Genomic DNA, 21803 nt, shown 5'->3' with positions numbered 1-21803 from the left:
ATTTCCCATTTCAGAGGCAGCAAGCTGTTAGGGTGGTTTAGCTGCAATCACCACTACACCACACCCGAAAGAAGGTCTTGATTGTTTGTCCCCTTCCAGCTGTTGCTCTGCTGGCTCAGGAGGTTGCTGCTCTTGGTGTCTTGGTACCAGCTCTTCAGATCTGACAGCTAATCGTGTGATTGTGCCTTAACACGTGTCAGCCAAAGCTTATCATCAGCTGAGCCAGTAATGGGTCACTGTTGCTGAAAGAGGAAGGTCTTGCTTCCCTTTCTTCTCTCCTCCTGCCTGTGTGATGCATCCCCTTCTCTCTGCCGACTCTTGCACTTACTTGTTGGAGCCATCTGTGAGCCTCCTCAGTTCATTAGATGATGGGAAACAAACCCTTCTTTCTTGCCATAGGATAATGGGTAGTCTTCTGCTGTTGTTGTGAGTTACTTTTGTGGAAGAGGATGATGAGAAACAGGAGCACACAGCCAGACCAGGAGGAGGGAAGTACGACTAGTTATGTTATGTTGAGCTTTTAGGTTGGCTCAATCCGTTTTGTGAAACCATCCCTCAAGGTTAAGTTCTTCAGTTTAGTGCAGCTGACCTTGAATAAAATGAGCTAAGGAGCTGTCGTACAAGCTGCTCAGCAGATCGGGCAGGATGGCAAGGACAAGCAACTGGTGCTGGGTTTGGATGATAACCTCACCGAGTATGTGGACCAGTGCACATCTCCAGTCAGGGTGGGGAAATGCTGTTTATGCTGGTTGAGGAAAGCTACTGAAATTTCGTTAGCAAAATGTACATCACAATCTGATTAGAAAGGATTGTGCAGTGACTTTTACCTCTTCATTTAAGAGACTAATATGCACAGCTTCAGAATAAAAAGCATTGGGCAATGTGATTTTTTTGGATTGCTGTGATTTTTCAGAAATCATTATAAATGATGGGTTCTAACAGAGAGAGCTTTGATTAGGAAATGCACTTTTCATTTTAATCCCAGTTTGAATTCAATTTTTTAATTAAACTGAAAATTCAGTTAAGAATATTAAAAAAAAAATTAGAATGTAACTGTAAACTTTGCAGTATCTAGCCTTTAAATACAATTTTAGTCAACTTCAATAGATATACACTACATAACATGCAACAAGTGGTGATTGGGACACTGGACTGGGAGAGGGAAGGTGAACTTGTGAATTGCCGTAGGCTCAGGAGGGAGGTGAATACTCTTCAACAGTGGCTGCTCTGTCTGTGAAGACATTGTTCTGCCTTATTTTTGTTCTTTTTTTTTTTTTCTCCAGACGCATTTTGAATGAAAGTGGCAAGTTGCTGTGCTTTATGAGGAACTCAGTGTTTCAGCTTGTGGGATTGGATCCAGCTAGCGGTTGAAATATTTAGGTAGTGCCCTGCACTGGGAGCAGATGCAGAGCTCAGCCTCACAACCACTGTAGGAACCCAGGAGGGACTTGCGAGTTCGTAGACCAAGAAGTTACTAATCTATGTAGCAAGATCAGAGAGATACAGTGCAGATAACACAACTGGCAGGAGAGAAAATTGTTTTCAAATCTCTAATGTTATTTAAAGAACACGGTCTTTGCTGTTTGAAATGTTAACTTACTCCAGTTTAATGTACTCTTTTAACAAAAGTGTTTTGGAGAACAGGAGACAGGAAGGCAGTTATAGCTTAGTGCTAGGGGAGACCACTAATATGCTTTAATCTGGAATGAGAGTAACGTCTGTTCCTTGTGAGGATCCATGCTTGTTCAGTGCTTGCTTTGCCTGGTGTGAATGTCAGCTAAGATGTTAGATAAGAGCAGAGCTTTGGTGTGGTGGTGGCTTTTTATTGGTAGCTGTTCCTAAGTCCCATCTTTTATTTATTTTTATATATAGATATGAAAAAGTCAAGAAAAATCCCAAATAATACCGTCAACCACTTACCAAAGCCAGTTTTTAACAAAAAATGCGTTATTTTGGTGCAAATAAATAAATAATTTTGTATTTATTAGTATACAAAATAATTTCTATTCATACCTGAGTAATACTTTTTTTAAAAAATCGGAATACAGATGTAATTAACGGGGTTTCAGTTCTGTGTATTTGCTCATCATTCTGTGACTTTCCTCCCTACCACATTACCTGACTCAAACTCCTCCAGCAGAAAGCATGTGTTTTAAAAGTAAAATTTACTTAAAGATTTACAATTTTGAAAAAAAGTCCATACCATTCAAAGGAGGCTTAAAGCAGTTTCAGAAATGCAGGAGCTGAAGAATGTGCAGAACAAACTCCATATAAGCATGTTGATTGTAAGGTTACTGCCACAACATTATTATTTGTCAATAATATCTGAGCTTGACCTTAAAGGCCTGTTAAATGATTGAACTGGTTTTTGTCATACGGAGCATTTAGGGGTGTGTAACTTCAGATAGAAATGCTTAGGCAGTATAATACTGATGTTATTTCAAATCAGAAGTTAATTTGTATATTAATTTTAGAATAAACATATGCATTTGTCATACTAAATACTATTTTGATTTGGTCTTCATTTTTTTTTATGCAGGTTTGTTGTTGAAGGTCATATTCCATATTTGAATGTTTTTCAGCATTTTCCGGAGAAGATGAAATTATGTGGACTTGATCTTAAGATCTTTTGTGTAGAGGTAATTTTTTTCTTAAAGGGAAAGATTAAAAAAACTTACCAAAACCTAGTTATCTTGTGGTATTTTAATTTTTTTGGTCACTGTACTAATAAATTGATTAAATCTATTCTTATGTTGTAGAGTTCATGTTTCGCATTATTGGAGCCTGTGCAGAAACCAGTGCACTCTGTGACTCAGAGTGCTTTAATCTTTAACTAGTCTTATTAAGCTGATTACCTAAGTTAAAATGAAATCAATAAGTACTTGTGGAGAAAAAGGTATTCAGAACTGCTTTTGGAACAGTCAGACATAGGATTTGGCTTCACATCTAAGGGCAGTATATTATCCTTTTTGGTACTTATTTACAGTATCTCTTGAATTTGTTTGTAATTCCATATTCTTTTCATAAAATATGATTTAGATGCTATCTCTTGTTCTGTTTCTTGCTGTACTGGTTGAAATATATCAAACCTAAAATCTGCGTAAGGGGTTACAGCCCTTCTAGAAGCTGAATAGTGATGGACAGTCTTGAGTAAGATGTAAATTTCCCTCATTTAAGGTTATTATGTATTGTGGTAATGATTGCTTGCTGGTGTTTGTGTTGCAGAAAAAAAGTTTATTATGGATTTTTGAAGTGTGTGAATAAAGTCTTAGGTTTTAAGATCAGAAAGCAGCAATTCTGCTAACAGGAAACACTAGGTTTTGGTCTGCTATAAGGTGTTTGTAGCCCAAGCCCTCAATAATGATGTTGCGAGTAATGTTACCGTTTTCCAATATGTAGCTTATATACAGCAGGTCACGAGTTGTTCAGAAGCTAATAGGCAGTTGGGGTTTTTTTTACCACTGCTATCCTGTCTGGATAAATAGTAATTGTGACCTCAACTTTTAAAAATCAGCAGATAAATTTTATATAAAACCTCTTGATTTCTTTTTCTGTCTTAGATCTTTCCTTAATAGAAAAGATACATCTGGTTGAAATGTGGGTGTAAACTTTTTTTTTTTTAAACTCTTAATTCTCAGTCTCTCTGTCCTCCTTTGCCTCCATCCTTTGGAGGTGTTTTTGTCTGTCAAAAATGGTTACATAGAACTTGTATTCTGGCCTGACTAAATAAAATACACCCCACCCCTAATCCTACAAATCACACAGACAAAATTTTTGTATGAATTGCAGCTGTAAAACTTGTACCATGCCTCAAAGCACGAGATCTGGTTTGCAGAGAGGAGATGACAGTTGCCCTTAGAGGATCCTACTGCTTTTTTTTGGGATAGAGCTGTTTCTGGCATGCAGGGTGACCTGATGCCAGTCCTGAAGGTGATTTCATCAGTCCCTATTAGCTTGCTTTCTCCCAGAGCTGTCAGTTTGGATTATTCTACGGTCCCTCCATAAGCACACTTCCACTGTGGATTGTAGCGTGTCCTGATGTGGGAGTGGACTTCACGACTTGCAAGCCACAAGCTGGTCAATTTAATCTTGTTTCACCTTTTATATAAAAGAGGAAGTCTAGCCACTTCACCCTCTGTCTTAAACACTGATATAGCATATATGCACTCTCGTATTTTCACAAACCGGGAAAAAAAAACAAATCTGATTTTTTTTTTTGGTCTTAATATTGCTTATGATGAGTCTGTATGTAGCGTGGTCTGCTATTTAGCTTACAGGAAATTGCTGATCTAAAAGCTGAATTTGTGTAACTTTTGACTTCCATCTTGCTTGTCTGTGGTACTGACACCTGCACCCCTCACTTCCAAAGTATAAGCAGATATACATACTAATCAACTCATCTCTTAACTTTTGTTTTCATTGAGACACATAGCTAGCTTACTGTACAGTTTGTTTTCCAGCCACTCCAGTATTATTGTGGCTTCCCCTTTCTAGGAATATCTGCTCCCTACTTTACCTTCAGTGTCCCTTTAGTACTGCATCCTGAGGTTTATTTAGTTTTAACATTTTTGACTACATCATTGGGTTGATAATTGCAAAAACCTTACTACCTGTTTCCTACATCTTCTGTTTCAGAACTGATCTTGCTGCTCATTGCAGCACTGAGATTACCAATATCTTACTGTATCTAGTTTTGACATCTGAGTTTTGAGAAATTCAAGAGATGAGATTATTGTCCTGGAGCAGGAAGTCAGATTGTGTAATACTCTGTCCTGAAAATACAGCCTGCATTCTTTTCTCCTTGGTGTTCTGTATATAATATTCTATAGACAATTATCTTCAAAACCTTTATGGGATTATGACTGTTAATAACCAGGCAGGTAAGATGCTCTAATGCCATTATTTGTTGTGCTTCAAGTCTGGTGCATGTAAGCTGCAAACATGTTCAAAAATCTCGATAACTGACAGGACTATTCAATATGTCTCCTTTTTATTTTGAATAGATTTTTAGTGCGTTTGATTATGTCCTGTGCTAATTCCCTGCAGCCCAAATTTGAATCAAGAAGTAGTTATGTTGTAGTAGCTTGAAGGATTTGAAGTCATACTCTGTATCATTTTATCAGTTAAGTACAGATGAAGCCTAACTTGATATGGCTCATCTTAGATAAAAACATTCTTAGTGGTTTAAAGGGTTTTTTTCAGTAACAATTTCCCAGATACCCAAAATATACTGAATTTGTACAAGGTTGAAGTTGTTATAGCTTTAAAAAAATAAATGCAACAATTATTACAAGGTGAGTCACATCTACTTTCTATCTTTCTGTGTATTGACGTGTGTATGTGTACATGCACAAGGGGTTTTTTTATGCCTCGTCATTTAGTAGTAGTATTTCATATGCAAGGAATGTGACTAGTCTCAGGCTTTCCAGCTGATGAACTTCTGTGCTGTGTAATACAGGAATGAAGCCCATATCACAGACAATTTTTCCCCGTCCTGCGTACAATTTTGCAATTAGAGGTGATTGCAGCATCTGTCATACAAGGAGAGGCTGAGAGAGCTGGGATTTTTATCTATGAGAAGAGAAGGCTTGGGGGGTAATTTCAGTAAGTGTATAAACATCTGACAGGAAGGAGTGGGGATGGAGTGAGACTCTCTTCTTGGTGGTGCGCAGTGGAAGGACAGGAGTCAATGGGCATAAACTGAAATACAGGAAATTCCATTTAAACATAAAACTCTTTTACTATAAGCATGATTGAACACTGGAGCAGGCTGCCCTGAACCACTGTGGAGTCCTCATCTGTGGAGATGCACAAAACGTGACTGGACACAATCCTGAGCAACTTGCTGTAGTTGACCCTGCTTTGAGCAGAGGCGTTGGACTTGATGATCTCCAGAGGTCCCTTCCAACCTCAAGTATGCCATGATTCAAATGGTATAGTATGCCTTGTATTCTATTTCACAGTTTCATTGTAGGTGGCAGAGAAACCCTTCATATTGTAGTAATGGTACAGCTAATAAGAAGGGCATAATTTTTCATTCTGCCCAAACTGAACTTTAAAATACTTGCCACAAAGGTTATCGTATCTGGACACCTCTGTCTAGAAGTCTGGGAGCTCTGGGTGTAACTGCCTCATAAATAAAGAGAAAAGGAGCCTCCACCTCTTCGTATCATCTTTATCATGATGCATAACTGTTAGACACGTGTCAGGTCCTAGCTGGAGATAAGTACTACCTCACAAGTATTTTATGAAGGCTAAAAGTACTTTATAAAAGATCTTTGTGTAAAATGAGTTGTTTATCTTCCATATGTGTTTATCTTTCCATTGCTCCAAGTCTCTTTTTATAAGCCTTCACTTGATTAGTCATCCTATTTATCCCTTCCTCTATTAAAATCATGTGTATGTTAGAAGTTAGCCTTTGGTAAATGGGTTTTACCTAAATGCACGATCAGAGGGTTCACAGGGCAAACAGCAGCAGCAGCAGGATGCTCCTGCTTTGTTCTTAGTTCAGAAGTTCTAAGTTCCCAATACAAGAGAAGAAAAGCAAGTTTTCATCTTACTCTGCAAAATTTCATTTTTCTAAAACACGTATTCTTATTCCATTTGATTAAAACCTTTTTTTATGCATCAAGAAAGAATAAGATGCTTAAGTTTGGGTTTTTGTTCTATGCAGGAGATCAGGGTTTTTTTCTTGCTCTTTGCAATTTGTTTAACTGCAGTAAATCCCTGCTGACCTTGAGGCTTGTGCCAGTGGCCAACACGTCTTTGATGAGCGCAGTCATCTTTTCTCTTTTAGGTGGAAGTCATCTTTGTTTCCTTTTTAATGTAGAGGATATCTATTTCTTTAAAAGCCTGCTAGTGTAGGAGTTAAAACAAATTTGTAAATTAGTAGTATAAAGTTCCGTGGGTAATTTGCTTTCAGCCTGTTTTATTTTTATTGATAGTATCTGTCCTCCAGTGGAGCTACGCACAAATTCCCTCTTCCATTTCTGCTTGAAGTAGGGATACATCCTTAAGATGCACATCCTCTATTTTGCTTTTAGGGATTTATCTTTATGCTCATACAAAATTTATTAAAGCATCCCTTTTCTCTTGAGCTAGCAACGACTTGTCTTTGCCATAGATCTGGTTTTCCATACATTTTTGACTCAGGACTGTATACCTGATTATCTTTTATGTAATTATTTTGTTTGTGCTTTAAAGTTGGTTCTGCTTTGCTGTCTCAAGTTTACCTTTAGCTTTCATTACTTTTTATAAAACTCATTACTTTTTGGCGTATTTTACCATTAATGCATTGTAGATTTTTTTTTTTATGTCCAAAAATAATTTTTGTTTTTGATTCTCATGTTCTTAACACACACGTAAACTTAAATGTACGTGTATGTATATAGGTAAGCAGGTCACTCCCATGGCTGTTGGGCAACATAATTTACTAAAGTATTGAAGATAACAAACACGTCACTTTGGAGTATGTGCTGTGTTGAACAGCATAGGTGTAGTCTCATAAGTATCCTTCGGATCCTGTTGTTCTGAGAGCTTCAGGAATGGTCATCTTTTTAGATGCACAAGTATCTGGACTTGGCAAGGACCCCAGTGTGGGACCTCAGTGAAGTTCCCTTCTTTCAATCTCTCCTCCAACTTTAAAATAACTCCTTTTTTCCCAAACTTATGAAGAACCTGTTTTTTTTCCTAAGGGATGAGGGGGCTAGGAGAAAGTTGAGCTTAGTGAGTGTTAGATGAATTCTGTTTAGAAATTGTCCACCAACCTGCCCTCAAAGACAAAAGGAATGGGTATTTACCTGATTATCCTTGCTACTACTTCTGCCCTGGAGTGGGGTCATGGAATGGCTTATCTGTATGAGCCTTTCTTTCTTTTTTTTCCTTTTTTTTCTTTTTTAATCTTAGATGGAAGAAGCTGCACAATTCTAAGTCTGAAACCTTCTGTCTTTTGAGAGGGCCATTGAATGCTTCAGTGTTGACAGTGTTGATATACCTTGCTGTCTAGGAACCTATATCTTGAAAATGCTTCCTTTTTTGTTTCATGATTTAATTCCATTACTCTGTCTTCCTCTGTGTGTTTTTGTTGTTTTTTTTTTTTTATATATATAATCCACTGAGTATTGCTGCCTATAACAAGAAATGTACTTATTTAGACAGCTTTGACCTTGCAATGTGAGAAAACTAATATCCAGGTTACTTTTTGGTTGTCTTGGTATACATTATTATTTTTTTTAATTCCTTTTACCATCCTACCTCCAACTTACCCACTTTAGCAGAAATACTGTTTAGTTTGAATTCTGCTCTATATAATTCACCTATTTCCATCCCTAGATGTCTTGATTCTTAAATAACTCCTAGTATTACTCTTCAGGTTTTTCCATTATACAGAAATGCTTTGTAAACTTCCATCTGGGAGGGATGTTAGCATCTTCCTTACCTTTGCCTGTGGAAAATTCTTGAATGCATCCTGGTAAAGTGGCCGCAATATATTGGGCTGGTCAGAAATTAGTGTTATGGACAACAGGAGAAGAATTATGAAACTCAAAAGCACATGTCAGGATTTTCTCCCTTTTCTCCCACCTAACTGAAAGGCTTCTTGTTTCTTTCTTCTCTCTGATATCTTTTTTTTCTTTCAGGCTTATCTTTCTGCATAAAAATGACGTCTGTTTTTGTCTGTCAGATTAGGCCAGCAGTTCTGGGCAGCTCTCCATTGTGTTCAGTTTAATAAGAATTTTAATTCATGCTCTGTTATGAACTGATGTTGGCTTTGATGGGAAAAGGAAGAGTTTGAAAAGAAATATTTGCTGCCCTAAGAAGTCGTCTAATTCATCCAGAGTCTTCCTTTTCCTTAAAGTAACCTGTGATAGGTGTTGAAGTAGGTACCATAATGTATTTATAAAGTAGACTGGAAAACTTTAGCTCTTTTGAGAATGTGCCACTTCAGTGTGGAGTCCTTTATTCTGTATGATGCTTTGGATTTATTTTATTTGAGTTGGAGGAGTATATACCTTGCACTCATGCGTGCACACACAAACCCTCCCTAGCTTGGATTACTAAATTTCTTTCCTCTTTTATTTGGGAATGAAAGGCTTGCTTTAAACATTGAGAGATGATCATTCTTCTCTACGCTGTCTGGAAACTTTCCAATTCTTTGGTTTCTTCTCTCACTGTATCCTATAGCTTGTATTTTCTTTTTATTCTTCTCTTCTTTTTCTTTCTTTACTTTTTTTTTTTTTTAATTTCGCTTGATTTTATTCTTCGCCGCACTTTTGTATCCGTATTGCTCTGCGACTAATCCTTCAGCCACCCATCTTTCTATGCCAGCTTCAATCAAATCTCACTTCTGCTGAGGATTTGAGAGATCCGATTTCTGAGATGAATTTGCCAAGATTTTCCTCTGGTATCAAGGATGCTTCTGTTTTGCTCCTTTGTTCTGCATGCTTTGCTTTCCAGCAGAGCGGCTTTTGAGTCTTGAGTACAATTATGAGTTATGATCTTCCAGTGAGACTTTGTGGTAATTTTTTTATTTGGGTTCCCCTTAGCTAGCCCATAACGAAGGAAAAAGGTTTTTCAGAGCAGTAACTCCAGTAGATTGTGCTGTCTTCCTTGTGGGAGCTGGAGCTTCAGTCGTCTCTCTCCTCTCTTGACCTTATGAAGGTTGCTTGACTGACAGGATATTTTTAGCTTCCATTTTTTCCCATTGCCATTGTATTATTTTTTCAGGATCCGTGCCAAGCTAATCATTTTAGAGTTCCTGAATCTCCCCTTTTATATTTTTTTTTTAAATACTGCATATTAATGCGGAGAGTCCTTTGATGTTTAGAATTTCTTAAGATTATTTAAAAAACAACATTTGTGTTTCAGAGAGCTCCTCAGTTATTTCCTTGAAGCTTCTTGTGTGTAAATTATCTGAGTCTCTCCTTTGTAAAATAATCAGTTTTATCAGATACTGGTTTGCTTTTTTGCAGACATAATTTTTCTCTTCCTTACATATGATTTTAATGAGATAGAATCATATTATTTTTCCAGTTACAGAACAATCTTGCCTTTTTTTCATATTTGTTTCATGACTTACCCATTTACCTGTGGCATTGAAATTCAAGGTTTTGGTTTTTTGGTTTTTGTTTTGTGGTGGTGTTTTGTTGTTGGCTTTTTTTTTGTTTGGGTTTTTTTTTGGGGGGGGGGGTTAGGGTTTGTTTTTTTTTTTTTTTAGTTTTTAGTTTTCTTGCTGCTTACAGCTTAGTCACCTTTACTTCTTGTCTCACTGCAGAATATCTATAGTGCTGTTCCTTGCCTTTTTTTATCCAGGAGATTGTCCCTGAGCACTATGCAGTCAAATCCCTCCTCTGCTTCGAAAGGGGGTCTTTTATTTCTGGTTTTCCCTTTATCCCATTATCCTACAATAAAAAGAGGGATATGACGGACCTGTCTGGGAGTGCAGTGACCTACCAGGACTGTATTTGGAGAGGCCTAAAGCATATGCTTTCATATCTAGGAGCTACACATTTTTGTGTTGTTCACTATCCTACAAGGTTTAAACTCGGGACTTGTATCCTTGTGCAGTACTACCCAGTGTGGGAATTCCAGGTTCAAAATGGTGATGTAATGTTAATAATTTATGTTACAATATGATTAAATGTTGCTGAGTTTTACTATGGCAAGAAGGTTAAAGTTATTGAACCTCAGATTTAGCACCTCTTTCTGATTCTCTTCGTTACAGGCAGCATGACAATTGGAATACAGTTATTAATACTTGCGCTGTATAAACATTTTGTGCCTTGTGACCATCTGACAACTCAGTTGCTTGGTAAAAACTGGTTTGAATTAAATGGGGATGTGCCACAAAAATGTATTTGAATCAATTCAGCATTGTTCAAGCATAGTAAAAGCCATTTTGTTTTGTAAATTTAGCTGACGAGTTTAAGACGCCTCCTGATTTTGATTTCCCTGTGAATGTTGGGGGCAGAAGAACTGTCAAGTAGCCTGGAGGAAAACATAAAATTGGAGGGTTTCTCATGGATTAAGAAAAGAAGATTGCTCAATATTTTGACTATTACATGCTGTATACAACTGAAACTAGGACTTGGTTGTAGGCTTCAGCTTTCAAGGCTAATGGCTCAATTTTAGAAGTAATTTGGCATTCAGTCCTCATTAATTTCTAATCATCTCTGCCAGCTTGTTATAAAGTGTGAGGGGGGTTCATGTGATTTATGCTGCTAGGATTGGTTGAATAATTTGGCTATGTTCTGACCAGAAGTAGCATCAGTATTGCAGGTTTCTTGAAAACTGGTTCTTTGAATATGCAGTACTGAATAACACGTGAAAACTGTCTATCACTTCTGTATCTAAGTGTATTGCTTGGCTTATTCATGTTGGAAACACCTGTTTGCGTTGTCTTGTTAGATACTTTGAGCTGCTTCTGTTTTGTTTTGTTTACTGCAGTCAGGAGCATATCACAAATTGATAAAATATTTTACTGTGTTTGAAGTGCCTAAACTTAGACAGATAGGATCTTCCTTGGGAGGCTTTGAAAAGTAGCTACCTCTCTCACTTACTAAGAGCATTTTCATTAGATAACTTAAATGTAGATATTGAAGAAGGATAGATAGAGATTAGCAGAAGGGCTGTTACTAAAGTATTGATGCTTCTCTCTTCTTGCCTACACTCAGCTCTTTCCCTGGAGGGCTGGGCAAGCTTGTAGAGTCTGCATGCTGCTTTCACTCATGGTGATAATTCTTCCCACCTTGCACCAAGAACAAATCCTGAGTACTTTTTCATCATTCTTTCGAATACGGAAAAAATTAGTATCTTCTCACATAATAAAATAGGTGAGTGCTGAGCTTTACACACCACTTTATACTGTGTGGTGAGCACAGGAAAGAGCGAGGTCTGTACTCAAACCATGAGGTGCTCAGGGAAGAGCACGAGGCCTGTGAGGACGTTGTTACTTGGGGATGGCTGTAGAGCACACTGCTCATATCTGCTCTTCTGCATATGTAGAGCCAGGGGCTCCGATATTCTGGGTAAACTCTAGCGGTGGCATAAGCTTATATGAAGTGTTAATACTGACCACTGAAGAGCCTTAGAAATCTCATGATGGCTGTTTTTAGCATTGCTAAAAATACAGGTATTTGTCCTGCTCTTCAGGCTAATGCCTTCTCCACTTCTGCTGGTATTGTTCCTTGGTTTGTACCCTAAATTGGATGCAACGTGGCTGAGTGCTTTTATATAGCAAATGATATTTTATTCTTTGTGATTGTTTTATATCAGAGATGCTATTTATGGTACTATAATTTAATCGACTTAAAAGCAGAAGGATTAGCATTTGCTTCATTACAGAGTTTGGGTATGTGAATAGAAGTTTATAAACTTGACAGTATTTCTTAAGTGCTCGTGTTGCTTTAGTTGTGGGTGTGGATTTAGTCTCCTAATTATAGTACTCTTCTAGGAGGGACAGATGAAGTGAATCACTGTTCTAGGGTTTTACGTTTTTTGTCCCACTGTCTAAGGAGGAGTGAAATTCCTCTGTATACTTTCGTATTCTGAATATTGCATGAGGTCACTGTACTGAAATTCTTACTGTGGAAAGGATTTATACCATTCGGTGACTGCTTTGGTATTGCTAATTTGATAAGTGACGACAATGCATTCTCTAAATGGACATTACTGTTTTGAATGATGACATGTTAAATCATTTTCTAGTATAAGACGGTTTTTAAAATAAAATGGTCTGCAGACCATTTTTGATGAGTAAACCTTGTAGGAAAAAGTAAAATGCATATCGCTGATGCAAGTAAAGACTACCTACACTTGCAGAAGTAATTTTTAAAGAATAATTATAATTTTAAACAAAAAATACCAGTGTAAACAAAAGTATACCTACAAGTTGCTTAGTCTTCATCATTCTATTCAGTCTTGTTTTTTCACTTTTGTTCTCTTCTTTCTTGATAAAATTCTTAATCCTATGTTATGAGCAGTTTGGAACAAGTCTTGAAAAAATGCTACCCTCTTGATCAGATCTATTGGGGGGGGGAGGGGGGAGAAGAACAAAAAAAGGGCAAACCTGCCCCATTCTGCATCTACTGAAATATGTCATCTCTGAGCTTCACCGTTATGAGAATACAGATGGAGCAAATACAGCTTGAAATTTCTCAAATTTTCTTCCTGTCCAACAGTTGACTTAAAAAAAAATCTTGATTCTATTTGGAGAAAATAGCAGTAAGTAAAGAAAAATTGAGTGGGAAGGAGACCGTAAAAGACAGATGCAAGTTTTGGGGTTTTTGTATTGCATCATTACAGTGGGTAAGCATTACACATTAGTTTTTGGTTTTCTTTAAAAAAAGGTTATAATTCATTGACCCATGAGCTGCTATTAAAGCACATAGATATACTTTTTTTCCCGCGAATGTCTGTTTTGTGTCCGAGCACATCCATGAAGTACATGAGTTTCCATCCCTGGAAGTATTTAAAAGACGTTTGGATGAGGTGCTTAGGGACATGGTATAGTGGTGGTCTTGGTAGTGTTAAGTTGGACTCGATGATCTTAAAGGTCTTTTCTAACCTATATGATTCTGTGATTCTGTCAATCAACAGATTTGTCCATGCTATTATGTTTGTTAAATAGGAAGATATTTTATTTTTTAAAGAATAAAATTTGTAGCATTCTCTGAAAGCTGGTGTTATCAATGATATTATGTTCATGTACCAGCCTTAATTTAAATATCTTTGTGGTATTAATTATACATGTTTCTGTAATCCCTTTGTGATGCTGTTTTCGAACATGCCGTTGTTGTAGCCTAGCTACATTGGAATTATTTTCTAGTAAGTCCTGACTTCTAGTAAAGAAATGGAGATCAACTTTATGTTAATGTATATATCTATCATGCACCCATATTTTAAATACTCCATGGAATTCTGGTTGGGGTTTTTTGCTTTTCTTACCCTCCCTCTTCTCAAAGTTATAGAAGAACTAAGAGGTACAGAGAGTCACAGCAAGGATCATCAAATGTAGGGACAATTTTCCTACAAGAGACAATTAACTTTATCTACTTACCTTCCAACCTAAAGAAGAGGTGACTAAGAGGAAGATGGGGCGATAGTTTGTAGAATGTATTTAGGAGGCAACTGTTCAGTGTCTCTTCCGATACAAGGACTGGGAGGTGTCAGAAAAGGTTGCTGGTCTGCAGGTTCTGAATCAAACAGCAGGAAATGCTGCTTCATATGTTTTGTGGGTAACTGGTGAAACTCCTCACGGTAGGATGTTCTGGATGTTAAAAGGGCCAGATAATGACTGGACAAACGCCATGAAAGAAAAGGTATCTGGAACTAAAAAATGCAAAGATCTCACTGCTGACTCAGCCACAAATGGTGTGAAGATGGACAGATACTTGGTAAAGTGTCATTGTGGCTTGCTTGGTTCCTAAATTCCTCCCTACGCATCTCTCTTGCTCGCTGCTAGATGCAAGGCTAAATAGATCTTTTTGAATTGATGTGGTACAGCCACTTTTTTTTTTTTGTTCTGGGATTTCAGTCAGGGTTTCACTTTGTGGTTTTTGTGTTCTGGGGATACTTTTTTTTAAGATCATAAAACTTCATTTTTCATTAACTAGTTATCTCATAACAACTCGTTTTTAAGTCATAGTTCAAGCCTTTAAGTTAGGTGAACTAAATACCCTCCTTTAAAGTTTCAGATTTAGAGATCTGGGGATGTTTCCTATTCAACTTGAAAAAAGTTGAGGAATGATTAAATGATAAAAGTATGCAAAATCATTGCTTGAAAGGGGTATCTCTAGCCTATGGCAAAGAATCCTAAGCAATGAAAACTACACAGTTTTCTTAAGCAAAAACTTTGCTTTTTGAAAAAAGATTTTGCATGCTTGTATTTTTCTAGTGATCGTTTGGTTTGTTTTGGTGGAGGAACTAAAGGAATTGCTTGTTTAAAAACTCACAATGAAAAATTTCTTACTTTTGAGTAGTAGTGATAACCCAATGCCAGGAGGAAGAAGGAACGCTTGCAAGAAGTCTGGTCTGGAAATGTGGCGAGAGGAGAAACATGAAAAGCCATGTAAGAGCAAATAAATTCTAGGTCTTGGGCGAGCCGTCCTGGAATGGCAGAGATAGCAGCTTAAAGGTTTTTGCACTTTACCCGTAATATTTCTAAACAGCGTTCAGTTCTGTGCAATTTTTCTTGGCCCTAAAAGTAAGCACAGGTCTTGGATTTGTGAATAGATTAAGCTAATACTATCTTCTTTTCATGTCTTTGAATAGCGATTAAGGTTTTAAGGTTAAGCATATGGAATTTAGGAATTACTGGAATGAATTTGCTTTTAGCTGAGACCAATGTATAAGTGCGCTAGGGTGTAGTCATTAATCACTTCATCTCATATTGTTTCTAAACCAAGATAGCATCTTAGTTTAGCATGCGGAAAATAATGAGCTGCTCTGTATATCTTTTCCTTTTCTTCATTTAATGTGGGAGTTTAAGCCTGCTTTAGTGCACGCTGTATGAAGCCAGCACAGTTGCAGAATATTTGGTTCTTTCTCTTCTTTTGATGCTGGTCATTCCCCCTCGTCACACGACAGTGCCTTCAGCTGCCCGGCGGCTGCTCCTCCAGGGCCGGGCTCTCAGGGGTGGTCTTGTGCTGCTCTGTCACAAGGTGGAAAACTGGGACAAAGAGACCTGCCTGAGGCAACGGGGTGGGTTTGTGGCACCATCCTGAGGAAACCTGAAGATTTCCTAAATCCTGTAAAGTTGTCCCCGTATTTAATTTTTTTTTCACACTGGCTTTTCAAAAGGATTTCATATCACTTAGTAATCTCCTACTGCCCAATACCCGTGTCTTCAAGTCATCATGCAGCTTGTAGGAAACTGCTGCTGTTTGGATTGTCTCACACTCCAGGTTTTGGTGGATTGCGTATTTATATTTTAGTTTGGATCTGATTCAAACAAAGTAGTTCCTGACTAAATCTGTTAATAAACTCATGAATGCAGGTCAAAATGTTTGCTCTGTTTTCTCCCAGAGTGTTCAGACTGGAATGACAGTGGCTTTCTGCTTCCCTGGAAAGTGTATCCACCTTTTAGACATGTTCCTCTGTTTGCTGAGGTCCTTTTCTAAAAACATTCAAGGTCTGATGTGTAAGAGCCTCTGTTCCTGACTAAAATTTGGATGAGCTTATTTGCCATATGATTTTTTTTTTTCTTTTAGTGGTAACTATTTAAAGAATTCAAATTAAGACAGAAGCCGGTCATTCTTGTTTATTTAAAAAAAAAAAAAAAATCTTCTAAGAGGTATAACATTCTAGCCATACAAATTCTGCTAATCAGCTATGCTGCTTTTACTTTCCAAAACAAGCAGCGATTCCTGCTTTGGTCTGCTGGTGTTTTGAGATACCTTGTAATCTTAGTTTTGTTGGGGGTGGGTGTCTCTATCGGGGGGGGGGGGGGTCTGTCTAACTTTTTGTGTGTGTGTGTGCATTTTAACAGGTGCATGCAGTACTTGTTCAGGATAGAAAGTAGTGCAGAATGAAAAGAAGCAAGGGTGAGGCTTTTATTTGAAAGAAAAAAAAAAAGAGCTGAGGAGGAAGTTCACTGCTGAAAGGGTTATTGTAATCAAGTTTATCATGGGAGCTTGCTGTTGTGTAACAGAAACTCTAGCTTGTCCGTACCTGTCTTAAAGCATTACTTAATGAAGAAAGAAAACAAACCTACCAAAATATTTATGAAATTCAGTAAAATTTGTTCCCAAACTCTTAAATTTCAATACATTATGACGGTTCAGCTCCTTATTGGATTACTTTCTCAATTCGTAGAAAGACTAGTTTTTTTAGACAAGTGATATTTGTCAGAGTTAGCTTGTAAGCATGATCAGGCTAACGCTCAAGCACGTGTCTCTGTTGGTTTAATAATATTGGAACTTATTTATTCAAAAACCACTTTAGCCAGGAATCATGTAATGAACAAGATGTTGTCTTCTGAAAGTAGCATATTAAAAGGTCTGCTATGCATCCAATGAAAGTCTCTTCTCTCTTTTTTTTTTCTCTCTAGTAAAGGAGTACATCTGTACTGGATGTTCAGTTAGCTTTTTCTCTTGTGTGTGGGTTGCTGGCTCATCCACATGCCATCTTGAATTCTTCAGTAAAAACTGCCTGTGTCCATTTAATGCAGTCCAATATCCCAGCACACCTAGATTTTTTTTCTCTCAAAAATGCATAAATATTGTTTATTGAGTCATCTTCTAAAATTAATCTTTTTTCTATCCAAAGATCCTTCTTGCGTCCTCTGCAACAATGATCAGGAGTAATCTGGGATTTTAAGATGTAGTAGCTGTTTCAGCTGAGGCAGTTATCAAAGGAGAGAGCAAGAGAGAGGCTGCCAGTGTAACAACTTCTGTGATTTTTCAAATGGTATCTTGACTTTTCTTTTTCTTTTTTTCCCCTCTGCCCATTTGTTGCCAGGCAGATAATTTGGGCAACATGTTTGCCTGGTTTCAAGGTGGACAAATTGATTTCATTATCTCATGTTAACCTTTCAGTTATCCTTTCTTCTTGATGAGAGGCTTGTTAGGCAGCAACTCTAAGTGTGTGCTTGGTCTCTTTATGTCTTTTCTAGTGTAAGAAGTCTCATGAGATGCATATTTCTTAGCAGTTATCTAAATGGAGTTGTAGCAGTTTCACCCATCTTTGTTCTTCTTGTCATTTAGTTTCCTTTTAATAATTCCAGGCACACCCTTTCGCTGTTACATCAGCATCTGTATGTGATTCATGGATATCAGGGTTTGAAGAAATGTATCTGCTCATTTAGTCCACATAAAAATGGCTGCACAGAGTCAGACTCGAAGCTCATTGAATCTGGTCTCCTGTTTCTGATAGTGACCTAGGAAAGCAGGGTGTAGTGGCTCTCCTCAGTATACTTTCACGCTCACCAGCAATTCACAAGTCTGGGACATTTCTACACAGCAGTGGTAACAGTGCCCAGCCTTTACATCATGTGTGTCTTTTCTGTATACCGTGTGCTCTGGCAAAGAAGGCATTAATGAAAAATTTAGCTTGAGACTACACAGAATCTAAGTGTGCAACAGAGTTGACTCCATTAGTCTTGCTGTCTAACCTAGCTGGGAAAAAAAGTATTAGTGAGTGCTGCTCATTTTTTAAAGTTTGTATTCATAATAAAACACAGTGTTAAAGCACATTTAATTTGTGTGTGATGGCTGTTGCATTAGTTTGCTGCTGTTCCAGGTGGGACGGTGATGGTCCCTGAGAAGTGCACAGAGGTTAAGCAAGAGGGAAAAAAATGTCATTTAAATATACATCAGCCAGATTCGTTGGTGCGTGTTTGTATGGGAGGTAGCCAGATTGGTTGTACTGTGAGAGTACACACAAAACATGGAAAAAAAAATCTTCAGTAATCTAAGAGTTTGGGCTAGCCAACAACATTAAGGATGTAGTACATAACGATTGGTTCACAAGGTAATTTCATTCAGTTTTAAATATTAATTTGAGTGTAAATTTCACGGCTGATACAGTTATTGTCTTTACTGTCAATTCTTTTATGTAACCTGCATGCACTGCAGCTGGTGTCATCCCACGTCAAGCTTATGCTGCAGACAACCAGATATATCTGAACCAGTTGAGCAGCAGAAGCAAAGTAAGGTGAACCAGGCTCCGTAGAGCACTCAACTGCTGTGCTTGATGTTGGTACCTAATTTTACTTTATGTAATTGTAAAGCTAGTTTGGGTTCCTGGCAATGTGTGTTTCAATGCAGGCTATATTCAAAGATGTTTACACACATTAGGGCATCCACTTGATTTATTACTTTTACAATAAATATCTTTCATTTTATGAACACATCTTGCTTTACGCAAGGACTGAACCAAAATTCTGGATTGTGTTGTAAAAACCCCTTCTCCAACCCTCCTAACTTGATGTTTTCCAAATCTTCAAGTTAAATTGCTTTCTTAGTCCATTTCCTGAGGAGTTTGGTACCCTCTTTTTTAAACTTGGTCTAGGCTGACTCGGTCATCTTAAAAATGATGAAGCCTTGCTAATTTTTATATAATTCCAAGCATATCCAAACTCTAAATGTGAGAGATTCCCAGAGACCTACAAAAAGCTGATAATGAAAAAGTGAAGTCGGACCTTATTAGATTCCAGTAATAAATGGTCATTAAAAGAATCACTCGGGAAGGATGTCCATTGCTGAACATGAGCAGCACAGGTGAAGGTAGAGCCTTAGAGAATGTGCAGGCACTGGAAGAAAGGCTTCTTCGGATGGAAATTCACAGGTAGAAGGATGATGAGGAAAGGAACTGTGCTGCGAAAAAAGTACTGAACAGGAGAGGAAGATGGAAGGGGAAAAATATAAAAGGGAGAATTTAAAAAAACTCTGTAATTAATTATTTTCAGAAAGGATAGAGCATTATCATAATAAAATAAACTGAACTGTGACTATGTAAGTAATGGCTGCTGGGATATTGTCCTGATACAGGAGAAGGAAATGGCCTATACAGTCATCTGAGAGTCAGTCAGACCACATTTAAAACAAGAAGCTATGGAGCCTCCAAATGAATCTAGAAAGCCAGCCAATGCATACTGTTTTCTACTTGTTGATCAGCAACATTCTGATACTGTCCAAACAAGTAGGAGAGGCTGCAATGTTGGCTTACCCAAAACAATTACCTGTTACTGTGATCTGATTATCATGCTAATAGTTTGGCTCATCTGCTTCTGAAAACCAGCTTGTTCTTTTCTAATACAGGTGAAAAATTCCATGTAACTTTGAAAGATAAAGGCAACTGATTTAAGTAGTCTAATGAATATTTATCATCATGAAAATCTTGTTCTAGACACTTCTTCACCAACTAAACAGTGTGTATTTTGTCCTCCTATGCTCAGTTGAAGATGGGGGAAAAAAAACCCAGAAAAAATATTCTCAAGTAGTACTCATCTTTCTTACTGCTTTCTGGAGAAGACCTGAAGTTACTGTCTTTGTCACATGTGGGAATAAGATACAAAGAAGACTTTAAAAACAAAACAGTTAAGAAAAGTTCTCGGTAACCTCTGTACCCAATCTAGACAAGCTACAGACTCTGTCAGTGTTGTTGATCAGTCTTGAAGAAATCCCATCTTGCAAAACACCTGAGAAGGCTAGCAGATGGCATAACTTTAGAAGAGTTTTCTGTCAGTCTTCCTGAAATTATTAAGTGCCCTCAAGGGTTTGTAACTGAGTTTTATATGTGGAGCGTTTCCCAGGTTCTCAAAACGAGGTGAGAGCTCAGTAACTCCACGTGCTGATGGACAGGGGTGTTGTCCTAATATTTAGCACAGAAATACAACTTGAAAATATGTAACACAAAATTTTTTAATTTATGATTGGATAACTGAAAGTTATACTTGGAAAGTGTGTGGCGTATGATCTAACGCTGTCCCCTCTTGTCCAAGTACTCCTCCCTTGGGGTTTTAATCACGGGGTGCTGGAGGCAGAGTTTTTTCACCTGAAGGAGGGAGGCCCCAGCTCTAAATCTTGCTTTCCTAGTTGATTTGCTAGTTGACTTTCAGAGCAACTTGTTTTATCAGGTTCTTTTCTTCTGGCAGAGATAGCTAGGTAGAAGATGATAACTTTTATTAATTTTGAGGCTATTTGTTTGCTGTATCTGGCTTTTTCTTAATATTGTCCTAATGTTTGTTATGTTGGTTGTGTGGAATTTGGGTGTTCGTTCTGTTTTAACCCTCCCAGTATGTATGAAACTTTGCAGAATAAGAGATTTGCTGTATGAACTCACAGCTTTTTCAGAATTAAACAGCATATGAACAGGGTATGTAGTGACTGGTGAAAATTATCAGTGCTTGATGACTGAACACTCTACAGTCTCTGCAGTCCTCAACCTTTCAGCCTTCAGCCCTTTGCTATGATGTGTCCTACTGAGATGTGATCTTGTGTTGGATTCAGCTTATGCTTGCAGTTTACAGTTGAAGAGATTACTGCGTACTCCTGGAAGCGTGGTGTTCGGTTCAACTTGCATCGTCATGACTCAGTGCTGTGTTGTAGAAACATGAGTACTACAGTGAATGTTTTTGAGCTTAGGGGGTCAAGCCTTGGAAAGTAGCAATTGGTTTGCTTGATCTTTATGGTGGATTAGTATGCTTTTCAAAGATCTGCATGTCCAATTGTGTTTACATCTCTTTATGAACACGCATAAACTAAAACCAGTTTTTGTCTGTTAACATCCTTTCTAAAATCAGCCAAATTATAGCTCTCTGTATTAATTCTTATTTATAGTTTTTACACCAGTTGTTTCCTCTTCAAGAAAAAAAAAAAGAAAGCATCAGCTGTCATTGCAAAGCAAAGAGTGTTTTCTAGCCATTTTGAAAAAGAACCGAATTGCCTTCTCTAAATTGCAAACACAAGCTTTGAAACAGAAGTTGGTGTTGGGCTTGAGGAGGAAGGGATCATTCACTAGTACCTAGGATAGGAAAGCTGTCTCTGTAGCCTGATGCAGTGAGAGAAGCTCAGATATAAAGTGATATAGGTGCATACCTTGAGTCCTCCAATTAAGAGCTATATTCCTTAAAGTACCTCTGTGTTAAATTAGACTGCTCAGATAACTTCACGGGTGATAGTTTAATGTTTGAGAATGGAAATGCTTCAAATGACTGAATTCCCGTGTCTTAATTCATTTTCATCTGTGATATATTATTAAGAAGCTACTAATTCAACTGCTTTTCATTAAAGGGAAAAATTTATTTTCTTTATATCTAATTAGGAATAGTATTTATGTGATGCTTTTATTTGAATTATGTGGGACTT

General features: G+C 37.6%; 1 protein-coding gene across 3 annotated transcripts in view; it reads left to right on the top strand.

Annotated features, from left to right (window-relative positions):
• The window catches only part of TAF1B (TATA-box binding protein associated factor, RNA polymerase I subunit B), a 52117-nt gene that overhangs the window by 12415 nt on the left and 17899 nt on the right, over positions 1 to 21803 (top strand). For all 3 annotated transcript variants that reach the window (XM_075497967.1, XM_075497968.1, XM_075497970.1), the window contains exon 8: positions 2540 to 2639. In XM_075497967.1, the coding sequence (XP_075354082.1) occupies positions 2540 to 2639 (100 nt within the window). The remainder of the gene's footprint in view (positions 1 to 2539; positions 2640 to 21803) is intronic.

The sequence above is a fragment of the Mycteria americana genome, chromosome 3 (genome assembly GCF_035582795.1).
Source record: "Mycteria americana isolate JAX WOST 10 ecotype Jacksonville Zoo and Gardens chromosome 3, USCA_MyAme_1.0, whole genome shotgun sequence".
NCBI classification, from domain to species: domain Eukaryota; kingdom Metazoa; phylum Chordata; class Aves; order Ciconiiformes; family Ciconiidae; genus Mycteria; species Mycteria americana.
The sequence above is the reverse complement of the archived record's forward strand: the minus strand, read 5'-3'. Positions and strand labels throughout refer to the sequence as shown.